This window comes from Alosa sapidissima, chromosome 13, assembly GCF_018492685.1.
Source record: "Alosa sapidissima isolate fAloSap1 chromosome 13, fAloSap1.pri, whole genome shotgun sequence".
Taxonomy (NCBI): Eukaryota; Metazoa; Chordata; class Actinopteri; order Clupeiformes; family Clupeidae; genus Alosa; species Alosa sapidissima.
The window spans coordinates 31,702,737-31,715,219 of NC_055969.1; the positions used below are offsets into that span (position 1 = coordinate 31,702,737).

A 12,483-nucleotide genomic window follows, 5' to 3' on the forward strand; every position below is an offset into this window, starting at 1 on the left:
CAGACAGGCCAAGGTTCTTGGGTCCTAGCCAGCAAGCCGCCGTGACCTCTGCTAACACCTTATTAGAATCAGATAGCTTTCATTTCCTCTGTGGGCCTTCTGTAACATTAGCACTTAATAAAGAGCTTTCACTGATGGGGGTAGGGATGGCGGAGATTTAAACGCTCATTTCAGAGTGCCTTGAAGATTTTTTAAATTTCTATAAACGCTTCTGCGTTTTAAATATTCACACTCTTTTGAGGGACCATGCATTTTTTAGAGGGCATAAAATCTGAGCCCACAAAAAGGAAGGAGCTTTATTGAGTGTAATCCTCCAGTCTGATTTCCTTATTTAAATGCCACCGCTTACCACTTAAGACATTACGGCTTAAGTTTATTATGCTTCCTAAAAAGCTCAGTCTGCATCAGTTTGATTATTCCAGGGATTTGGAATAAGACACAAGAAAGCGAACTAAGACATACCTACACAAACAAAAAAAAAAGAATTTGTTTAAATTTGTTGTTGGTATTTCATTTGTAGTATTCTATATATCCAAATGGTAACAAAAGAAATAAAGTACACATCTCCCCTGGAACACCATTGGCTTGTATGCCCAGGACAAACTCAGCAGGTTCTTGGGCATCTCTGTTTGTGTGCTGTGATGTGTGGAGGACCACTCATGGACGAGTAGGCTGGAAATAAGTAAAAGGAAGGTTGTTGACATTTGTAAATCCAAAAGCTCTGAAGCAGTTATCACTGTGAAGTATCCCTCCTAAAACTTCAATCTATTTCAATAGAAGTGAATGAATATAAAGCACTTGTACTTCCAAGGCAGCTTTTGTGTCAGGCCGAATGGGCTATAGAATCACATTCATATTTATCTAGGTTACAATATGCTCACTGCTGTATTCTGTCTGATTGATTGGCCTCCCTGCTCTGAATCTGAATTGCCTTCTTCTCCTCCGTGTTGCCAGATCTCGGATGCAACTGCAGCGCTGAGGGCACGGTGGACTGTAACCTGGAGACGGCCCAGTGCGTCTGCCTGGAGGGCTACGCGGGCCCGCAGTGCGACGGGTGCGAGGATGGATACTTCAACAACGGCTCCACCGGGTGCCTGTCCTGTGGATGCGACTCCTTCGGAGCGGTCAGCACTCTTTGTGACAGGTAGGCGAAAGATTTCTAACTAGCGTGTGGACTCACTGGTGAATTTTATGTGATGTCATTGATTGTTGTGAATTGGCATTAGATGGGAACAAGATGGGGTTTTTTTACGCAGTTTGTTTCATGCAGGCAAACATATTTGAGTAATGTCTGTGATCACTTGGGTGCTCTGTGACCTAAGATGACTGAATAGAGGGCGTGGTGGTTGGCTCTCATGTCTGTGGACCTCTTTGCCTGCATTCAAAGAGAATGGCTCCACAGGACATTATGCTCAATTGACCCTTCACCTACTTTTTTGTGAAGGTTATGTAGAAAGGACATTGTAACTTAAAACCAAAATAGATGACGTTATAGGACATGGCATGAATGCACTGTCCAATTGTGTGTGTGTGTGTGTGTGTGTGTGATGTGATGTGACACACTAAATGACTTCCCTTCAGCAATTGCATTGTGGGTTTCTGCCTCGTACTGTAATTCATTATGTTCCTTATTGTGCTATTAGTATGGTAGCTGGTGACAGAGTTGTTACTTTGCCCTCACTAACTTCAGCAGAATGTCCACCTTGGGCTTTTTGCTCAAGTTATTCTGTTGCTATTTGCTGACTTGTTGTTGTGTGTGGCAGCGTGTGCAGTGTAGACCGGTGGGAGAAGCCACCTCAGGCATGGATGCATAAAGAATAACCTGGCTCTGATCCCAGGTCTCGGGAGGAAAAACCGCCCCAATAATCCTGCTTCCTCCATAAATATCCACCCCTTTATATGGGAACCGTCAGAAGCTATGGCCTGTATATGGTTACTTATGACCCCATTGCTGGGTTATGGGGGTGATATTTTGTGGCAAGGTGCGGCATACTCTGTTGATATGACGTTTTAGAAGGGTAGCTGAATGATTTCATAGGCTGTTTGGTGGTGTCGGAAGGGTAATAAGGAGCCGTGATTGCGAGTGCTGTGAGATTAGCTCAAGGCGCTGAAATCCAGTCAATTTTTCAGTCACTTTGTGCTGACAAAGTCACACTTACAGTGAAAGCCCAGACTAATCTAGAACCCAGAACTGGCCCTTTGAGAGCCATTAAGGATCCTAGGTGGAACGCTCTGAAGAGGTCTGTGTAGGAGAACTATTGATAGTTCTTTGTCCATGTACATTGCAGTGCATTTTTACTGTGAAGAACCCCCTTACTCATGAAAATTAAACATTAGTTCCTGGTGCTATGTGTTTTTTTTTGTATTTCCTGGGAACTCCCATTTTGGTTATTCCTCAGCTGTCGCTGACAGCCGTCATACCTGTGTATAATAAGATGAGTTTTCCCCACGTCTGAGCCATGTGTCGGACAGATCTGGGTCAGGGTTTCTGGTTGACTGGCTTGGGTTAGCGCGCCAGTCTGGTTTTTGCCCCCGTCATTTAAGCTCTGTTTAACCACCCCCTCCCCCACCCCACCTTTGATGGAGTGGTGAGCTCTGATGGAAAATCTGTGTGTTTACTGTTACTAGGAAGATGGGGGGGATGGGGGGGGCACTGAATATTCCATCATAAATCATGGCTGTTGGCTTAAGCATTCCTTCTCATGAAAACTGTGTAGTACGTGGGGAGCCAGCCAGAATATTGCAGTAATGTAATTTAATTGTGTTGTGTGTGTGTGTGTGTGTGTGTGTGTGTGTATTGTGTTGTTGTTGCTGTTCTTCTTGCATGTCAGGTTACCTGCTTGCCTGGAGGGTGTGACTTCATCCTGTCTGTCCAACTGTTGGATGTTAAATTCAATCCATAGGGTTCTGGCCTCATCCTTGGCTCACACAAAGAGAGGAGGATCTGCTTCTGTTATTTGTTGACACGAATACAATATGCCTGAGGGCGCAGCCTTTGTTTTTTTGTGTGTGTCTGTGCATTTGTGTGAGTCGCCACACCTGGAAACACACACACACACACACACACACACACACACACACACACACACACACACACACACACACACACACACACACACACACACACACACACACACACACACACAGACATGCATTCTATAGTTCTGTTCAGCCCTGATGCCAATTGCATCTCCATCTGATAATCGCATTCAGACCTGAAACATACAGTAGCCTACCTCCCATGTCTTTACAAGATATCACAGCACCCCTGAATCATACAGTACCTTCCATGTCTTTACAAGATGGCACAGCACACCTGAATCATACAGTACCTTCCATGTCTTTACAAGATGGCACAGCACACCTGAAACATACAGTACCTCCCGTGTCTTTACAAGATGGCACAGCACACCTGAAACATACAGTACCTCCAATGTCTTTACAAGATGGCACAGCACACCTGAAACATACAGTACCTCCCATGTCTTTACAAGATGGCACAGCACACCTGAAACATACAGTACCTCCCATGTCTTTACAAGATGGCACAGCACACCTGAAACATACAGTACCTCCCATGTCTTTACAAGATGGCACAGCACACCTGAATCATACAGTACCTCCCATGTCTTTACAAGATGGCACAGGTGTGAAACCATCTCTGGTATTTTGTCTCCAGTTATCTCTCTGTTGCCGTCATTATTTTCATATACGCATATTATATCTATGTATCTATATCTCAATCTGCCTTTCCACCAGTCTAGCCATCAATCTCTGTCTACTTGTCATAATCTTGTCTGTCTCTAGTTGTTTGTCTTTCTTTCTTTGGTTTGTTCTTCACTTTTCCCATTTATCTTTCTGTCGATATCAGACTCGTGTCCCTTCAGGAGTTGACCTTATCAAAGGATGTTAATCGTCATTGTTAATTAAATCCACTCTCAAATGCTCAATGTGGGGAACCACATATTGCAAAAGGTATGTCCTATGGAGAGACAGAAATCTAGCCGGCTCTATTTGTGCATACTCGCTGGTGGGGGGAATGTGCTGCGTCTAAGAATACCTCTGACATTCTCCACCCGGAATCTGATCTCGGTATCCACTTCAGTCACTGGAGGACACGCAGGGGTTGTTACTTCTCTTTCAGCTCCCGAGAGAGAGGGAGGGAGAGAGAGAGAGAGGAGAGAGAGAGAGAGAGAGAGGCATCAGGCTCCTCAGAGGCATGCTACCTAACCGTCTCGGCGGTGTGCCCAGTGTAAGAGAGACAGGTGCTCTCCTTCTACTGAAGATGTGGAGGTTTTCGAACTGCCTCCCAGGTGTTGCTCAGGTGAGCAGCAAGAAAACCGTGAAGAGAGAAGAGGTGTGATGGGCAAGACTAAACTGACTGGAGGGGACGGACAGAGACAGCAAAACTGACAGACAAAATCCAGTTATTGGTTTTGTGTTTTTGGCACCTAAGTGCTTGTTGAATTGCAGTATTATTTTTTTTGTCAAGCTTAGGACGCCTGTGTTTACTTAAAAGTAAATCTTCCAAATCTCCAGCTTTCTCGGCTTGTTTTCCTTGATTCGCTTTTCAGAATCAGAGACTGGCGAATTATAAAGTGTTTGGCTGCAGAATGTCAATTTGTCCCCGAGCCATTTGGAAGCTCTGTCCTGTTTCTCGGTGTTTTGGGTTTAGAATCGGGACCCAAATGGACGTTATGGTCCAACAGTCCTGGGTCAGCGTACTCACCCCGACCACCATCTGTCTTCATTCTATTACATAATAAATCGATAGTTAATTAGCTGCCATGAAGCACAAAGTTCAGTGGCTGTGCTACAGTAGACTATACGACCACATAAAGTGCATTGCAGCTCTTGGCTGCCTATTGTACGGCAGGGTATGTTGGTTGTTAATCTTAACCACCACACACGAAGGCTAAGGTTTCCTTAGCTTTAAATGGGATGACTCTCCTCCACTTTTCTACATCCTGGTTCCTTGTGTAAAGCTCAAGTTTGTTCATGCAATTGACAGCTAAGGGAAAGCAAGGCCTTGCCTTAAATGTTTGTGTGTATCTTTGTGTGTGTTCATGTGTGGCAGTGTGTGATAGTGTGCATGTGTGTTTGCATTCCCTCTGAAGAGGTCCTGTGTGTGTGTGTGGCAGACAGAGCGTGCAAGTGTTGAGCGAGGCCTCCTCTGCCTGCGCACTGATGATACCATAAGCATGATGAGTAATTATAGCTTGCCCTGTTGCAGGGCCTATAGTTGGAAACTAGATCCATACAGTCATGCAAGGCTCAGCGAATCTCCGTGTTTGATTTGGAGCAAAGACAAACAGCTCAGACAGGAATGCTCTGTTTAAAATTCCCTCGTGGAAAGGGGAAAAAACGTCTTTAATAATTCATGTTAACTTCTTAATCTCTCTCGAGTAATCTCTCTCGAGCCCCGAGGTATTATGAGCGGGCTCTGGGACATCAACCCGCGTCTGCCAGAGTGCCCTTGTAAAAAGCCTTGCCACCACTTGGCCACGTAAACCAATACCTCTGCAGCGCTCCAAAGCCCTTAGCTGGTACTCCAGAGGATGCTGACGCCTGTCAGCAGCACTCATCAGTGCCCTTTTAGCTGCAATTTAGACATTCACACTTTGATCTGCATGATGTGGTGCCGCGCCAAACCGGGATTGGTCTGTCTGTCGCCACGAGGGATCGTTTTTTCCCCCGTGTTTAGATATCAAGTCAAGCTTATGGTTTCTTTAAGACTCGTTGTGGGAGTATCAGTTGTTTAGATTAAACAAGATTAAAGAAAAATATTTTGGGGTTTTGGGTTCTTTACCAATGGCATGTGTAGAATTGAGCAGTTGACTTTTCTTATGCATAAAACTTCTCCAGAGATATCTTTGGATAGCCTAGAAATCTAGACGCGCCCCTAGCGGCAGCAAATTACATTTGCTGCCAGGGCTAGTCTAGCAACTCTCCGTTGGCTTGTGAGCTCCAGAAATCGAAACTCAATCAGGCCAATGAAATCGTGTATAGAGTCGTTAGGTGGGCTTAACATAATGATTGATTGAGAGTTTGGCTTGAATTCCCTGCTACTTGAAAACAAATAAGATGGATGTTGCTGTTGGTGTGACACGAGTTAAGCTTTTATTAAGTTGGCAAACATTTGAACTAGCCAACTAGCTCCGCTGGTGGGAAACGCATGGGACTCATAGCACTGCCGCTGTCCTATTGTGTGCAGAGGGAATTTGAAAGACAACTGATTATCCCGCCCCTCGGAGTGAGCACTGCGAACGGTGAGTGCCCAGACCCTACATTTTAATGTGGGTCTGGCTCGTCAGGCTAATCTTTGGAAGCTTTTTTTAGCAAATGGAAATGATGGCATGTAATGATCCAAAAGGGCTGAAGGTGAGACCTTTGTCAGCAAACTGCTGTCTATCATGTGTGTGTCTGTGTGTGTGTGTGTGTGTGTGTGTGTGTGTGTGTGTGAGAGAGAGAGAGTGTCTGAGTGTGTGTGTCTGTATCGAGCGAGCTCACGACTATGAGTATGAGTTGGCGCCAGGGGCGAAGCTGATCAATGGCCATGGCTGCACGAGTCACATTTCCTGTGACCTTCCAGTGCATGAAACGCCACCCGTATCTCAATCACACTTATAGATCCCATTAGTGCCATCCCATCCCTATTAGACAACAAGGGTCCTTTCTCCCCCTGTACTCTTCTGTTTTGACTGGAGCTGAGACTTGCCTTTCCCATATTCTCTCGCTCTCAAGGACCCTCTGTTTTCAGATCAAACATAAATGATAGTGTTTTTCTGCCCGTCTTCCCAACCACAGAATATGTAGGGAAAAAAAGGCTTTGTCACTCTGGAAGGAGATGCTGCCGTCTCGGTGAAGAAAGCCTTTCCCATTCCCTGAGCCATAAGGGCAGAAGGAGGACCATAAAGGAGACTCTAGCCTCGTGGATTCATGCCTGTGCAGTGTGGCTGGGCAATAGGAGGAGAGAATGCCGGTCGCGGCTCGGTGGTGAAGGCTGGATGGAAGGCGAAATTGGTACCCTCTCGCATTCCTGGCCAAGCCACAGAGCAGGAATGCTGATTAAACCGGAGAAGTGGCTCGGTCTCACTTTGCAGCCTCCGCGACAATACGCCACATTCTAGGACGGGCAACAGCCGGCAGACCGCAGCGTTGGGAGAGGAAGGCCCGATCCTACAGCCAGGATTTGCGTTTGCGCTAACTCAGATGATCACAACACAGCTGGCCACTGTCCAAGCGAAGACTTGGTTGAACATTGCAGTTGTCTGAAAGGACTCTTAACTTGGTATTTATACTCAGAAATTATATTCGTTGACAGGATAATGGAAAGAAAATTACATGGAGCAGTTTGGAAAGTAGGATGGTGTCTACCACGAACAAATCTTCCTTGTCCATGTAGCACAACAATATGTTGCACTTAAACATTGTGCTACTTTGAGAGTTTTTGGAGACATTTTAGTTTGTATGTGTTTTCAATCAGTTTCCATTTTTTTCGATCAATACAAGGGCTTAGCTGTACAACTCTTCTGAAATACCCGATACTTCCTTTGTGGTATTTTGCACTGACTGCAGTTGCTGAAGGCTCAGCCCAGGGTAGACCCATTCAGCAGCAGCTTTCCCACAGACCTGAAAAGACCCTTAATACCTTCTTCCTCCTTCAAAGCTCACCTGGGGTTTCACTTCCTCCTCAGCCTCTTAGTCCTCCAGCTTTCATGTTGCGCAACCTTCTGAACCAGATTGCTAGCCTCCTGTGCCTCCCTGTCTCCTACAGCAGCCGAGCCATTGCTCATGGAGTGGATACAATATCAAAAGCACTTTCCCTTGCTCCCCTGTTTTATACAGTCACTGTTTTTATCAGTTGGATCACTGGACTTGCGGCCTCCTGTTTTTCTCCAAAAGCCTCCCAGTTGTCCTCCAGCTCCCAAAGGGTGTTCAGCCTTTGCAGGGAGCCTCTGGTGGAAGGACGGCTCCTTCTTTGGCTCCTGTTTCCCCCTCCATGCTGTTGTTTTTCACTCTCCTCGCCTTAATAATAATCTCTCTGCCTTTTGTTGTGATAATCTTGGCCTGTGAAATGTTACAGACTCAATCCCTCGCTCAGCACTTTATGTTTGTCTCCAGACTTGCTCTTTCTGTAAACACAGAATAGAGTTCATTCACTTTCGACAGTGGGGGAAAAAAAAGTTAGTTTGGCCCTTTCGAAAATATTTGAGCAAAAAGAACTTGCGGCACACTGTGGGTTTTCTATTTCAATCTGATCCCCGCTTTTTCGGGGGTCGCAGCCTTGTCCAGCCCTCTCCCTTCTGACACGCTGGCCGCCATTCAGACGCAGGAGTTGGTGACTGTGCAAATAAACAGCCGCTGGAATAGTACACTCTCGCCTTTTTCATTATTAATGTGTGAAAGTGGAGACCTGTCATTGGGTCGCCTCCTCGGCACGGCGGTTTAACTGACACAAAAGTTGGCAGGGGTCTTACACTAGACGCTCCCATGGGGCAGGGCGAGGTGGAAGTTGATCCAAAAAGGAGAGAAAGGTGCAGAGAGAGAGAGTGATGCAGGGAACAAGTTGTGGACAAAAAGGAGGAAGGACAGAGGGCGCGAAGAGAGAGATGGGGGGAGAAGTGGAATGAAAGAGAGAATCGATAGCTATGGGACCCGAAAAAGAAGAAGAATGAAATGAACCACAAGAGAGAGAGAGAGAGAGAGAGAGAGAGAGAAATCCTACCCCTCTCCCCTAGTGTAACCTCTGGTACCCAGTCCCACTAGTTAATCCCTTGGTCATATTGATGACCTGAAAAAGGGCGAGGGAATGATTGCAAGAGGGATGAGAAAAGCTTCGCACATCTGTCTGGGAGTGGGTGCCCTATTTGTTCAAGTTGAAGAAGGGAGGAAATTAAGTCACGGACAACCAGCTTTTTTCTTCTCTCCCAAACCGGTGACATACAGTGTGTATGTGTTTCTGTCTGTTTCTCTTTCTCTGTAAGGTGTGTGTGTGTGTGTGTGTGTGTGTAGCCTAAAACAGCCTGAGGAACTAGAGCGAGAAACACCTGCGATGTGAGCGAGCGATACTGACCTGTGGGATTTGTGCTGACCTAGAGGGAACGCGCGCACACAAACAAACGGCTCATTTTGCTTTGAGGAAGTTGTGCTCCGAATTCAAGGCAGATTCCGCCGAGATCCCTCATCATAAAAACAGGGACTAGTTGTGGTCAGCAAGTTTGACTGATTCTAAAGCAGCAATTTATATGAATGAGATGCACAATTAACTCCCTCTCCTCCCCATCCATCTCTGAGCCAGGGTGGACGTAAATCAGGGACCTTCACTGCAGCCCTGGCACCCAGAGAGAGCATAATGAAGCACCGCTAATCCTGCCAAAGGCACACACACACACACACACACACACACACACACACACACACACACACACACACACACACACACACACACACACACACACACACACACACACACGGTAATACGTCCTTTCATTCTCTCTCTCGCTTTCACCCTCACTCACTCATTCCTTCCACCACTACCACCACAACCATCGCCAAACACACTACAGCTCCAAGTAAAGATACACACACACACACACACACACACACACACACACACACACACACACACACACACACACACACACACAGAGCTGACTGAGGAACAAAGGCCATGCAAACCCATCCAGAGGGGAGTGAGGAAGCTAGAGCTGTAGCGCTGTGCTCCAGTCTGGAGGTGCCTGAGGAGAAAGAGCTGGGAGCAGGAGGAAGGCGGGAGATCCCAGCATGAAGATAAGGAAAACTGTAAATTGGCAAATGGGCAAGGGTGGAGAAAATTGCACCTCATATAAATGCGGACGGTTGCTTAGCAACTGCCACCGGGAGCACCCCCTTTTTTCCCTCCCCCTCCTTGTCCTCCTCTCCCTCCTCCTCCTCCTCCTCCTCCTCCTCCTTCTCCTCCTTTCTCTGGCCACTGCCTCCCCACAGAAGCCTGGATGCGAGTATGAATGGCGAACGAGGGAAAGAGAGCGAGGAGAGGAGGAGGGAGGGGCAGAGGAGGAGACCACCATCTGTGAGCGAAATCCTGCGAGAGGAGGACTACTGGGGAAGCTGGCAACTAGGCTAGGGTGGGGCTGGGTGGGGCTGGGTGGGGCTGGGTGGGGCTGGGTGGGGCTGGGGTGGGTGGGGCTGGGTGGGGCTGGGTGGGGGTAGGACCGGAGAGCAGAGTGAGATTACAGTAGATGCTTTTGTGCTCAAAAGGAATAGAATAATCAGTTAAACTTTAAAGAGTGCTTTTTGTCTTTATCTGTCTCTGTGTGTGTGTGTGTGTGTGTGTGTGTGTGTGTGTGTGTGTGTGTGTGTCAGAGAGAGGGAGAAAGAGGGAGGGCTGACATCAAAAGTGATGCTTTGGTCTCATCATTTTCATTAGTGTGCATTTTCTTATGTAAACAATTGTCTATATGTTTGCACATCGTATGCCATGAAATATTTATGCTGCATATGTGATTTGCAGTCATCACTAGAAATCTCTGAAAGCCCGAGACTTCTCTCATCATTTTGAAGACCAACGGTGGTGGATTTTTGAAACTTCACGCATTCTATACCGATATGCACATGATTCTGAATATTATATAACATGAAAGCTGTTAGAAAAATGTCTCTTCAAAGGCTGCGGTTCCCTGAACTACTCTTTTTAATGCAGTAAAATCAACCAAGCAGTTACTTTCCAAGTGCTATCTGCAGAATGAATTATAGGCATTACAGACACTTTGTGCCACTTGCTCCAGAAAAGAAATCTGCAGCCCAGTGGTCTTTAAGAAAGGTGTAAAGAAAGAAAGGTATAAAAATAAAAGAAAGAAAGAAAGAAAGAAAGAAAGAAAGAAAGAAAGAAAGATCAATATAGGAAGCAGAATGAAAGAGCAAAGATTGAGAGGGAGAGAAAGAAAGAGAAAGAACAGTGGAGAGGAAGGAGACAGGTTGCCAGCAGTCAGTGGTGTTGTCACCCTCAGCCACGCTCCGTATGGCCATATAAGGTGTCATGCTGCTGTTTGATTTAGAGCGTAGCATGTCTGCAGCACATCTAATCTCTTCTCCCCTCCTCACCCCCTCTCAGCCTCTGACATCCTTTCTTACATTTTCCTCTGCCTTCTTCTCTCTTTCAGACCCAGTATATACAGTCAATGTTTCAGACCCTCTCTCTGCGTCTCTTTCCCCTTGACTTTTTGAACCCAGTGCTTCTGAATCTGCAGTTCCACTTATACAGTATGGTGTGGCATAATAGCAGGCGGTCAGCTCCCAGCTCTGTTTTTAAGTCAAATAGTATACCCCCAGTCTGTAAATAGTACTGAATATCTGCATGTAAATGCATCTTTGCACTCAGGCAGTACAACTCTCTTCCATAATCCTCCATTTTATCCTCTCTTCATTTTCTTTTCCTTTATTTGATTTGATTCTCTCTCTCGCCATAGCCAGGGGTCTGACTCTTGCAAAAATCTGTTGTGGCAGAAGGGGGGGGGGATCACGCATCAGAACACAAGGTCGCCAGCGGGTCAGGGCACCCCTGTGATAGGCTGCAGCGGTGGCGTGCCTCCCCACCACCACCCCCACCCCCCCCGCTACTCCACTGCGGTCGGTGTGGTGGAGGTCGCAGACAGGAGGCAGACAGCCCTGACCCACATTAAGAGCACCCTGTTGCCATATGCAGAGAGAGGGAGAGAAAGAGAGTGAGAGAGACAGAGAGTTGAGTGAGTGTGAGAGAGAGACTAGAAGTGAGTGTATATGTGTAAGTGGAAGTAGGCCTGCATGATGTCAACAGAGAGATTTAAAGTTCGAGAGAGAATTGAGATGGTGCAGATGTGAGGAGAAAAATGCAAGAAAATGAGTGAAAAAGTTACAAAGGGGAACCTGAGTAGAGAAGTTGAAGAAGTGTGATTTAAGGACACAAGAGGAGGACAGAAAGCAGAGGAGAGGAGAGGAGAGGAGAGGAGAGGAGAGGGGCAGAGTGAGAAATCCAGTTAAGAGAAGAAGAATGGGTGATGTTGCAACCCTGCAATTTAATGCAAAAATAGTCCCCAGACAGGGGTCAGGTTGCTTCAGTGCTTTCTCACTTAACAGCTAAAATGGAACTCTGACTGCAGCTCACTCTTGGGCAGTCATATGGAATTCTCCACCATCCAAAGCCAGGAGTTCTTATTTATGTTGAGCAATTAGATTGTGAATTGCCCCTTGTATGAACTTGCTTGAGGTTTCCTCATTGCTGTTGCTTGGTCTACGGGTGACCGGGCTAACAGGATGTGTTGTTGTATGGGCTTTCGGTTTCAGTATTACCGGTAGACCCCAAAAGCACCTAAAACTCATAGTTTCAGTATTACCGGTAGACCCCAAAAGCACCTAAAACTCATAGTTTCAGTATTAGGTGCTGGAAAATACCTGTTATGCAACTTTACCAAACCTATTGCTTTGATATGACCGATAGTACTGACT

General features: G+C 46.4%; 1 protein-coding gene across 1 annotated transcript in view; it reads left to right on the top strand.

The window, feature by feature from the left end:
• Positions 1-12,483, top strand: part of si:dkey-220k22.1 (multiple epidermal growth factor-like domains protein 9) — a 101,854-nt gene that overhangs the window by 22,320 nt on the left and 67,051 nt on the right. The window contains exon 2 of the mRNA XM_042060321.1: positions 955-1,144. Within this exon, the coding sequence (XP_041916255.1) occupies positions 955-1,144 (190 nt within the window). The remainder of the gene's footprint in view (positions 1-954; positions 1,145-12,483) is intronic.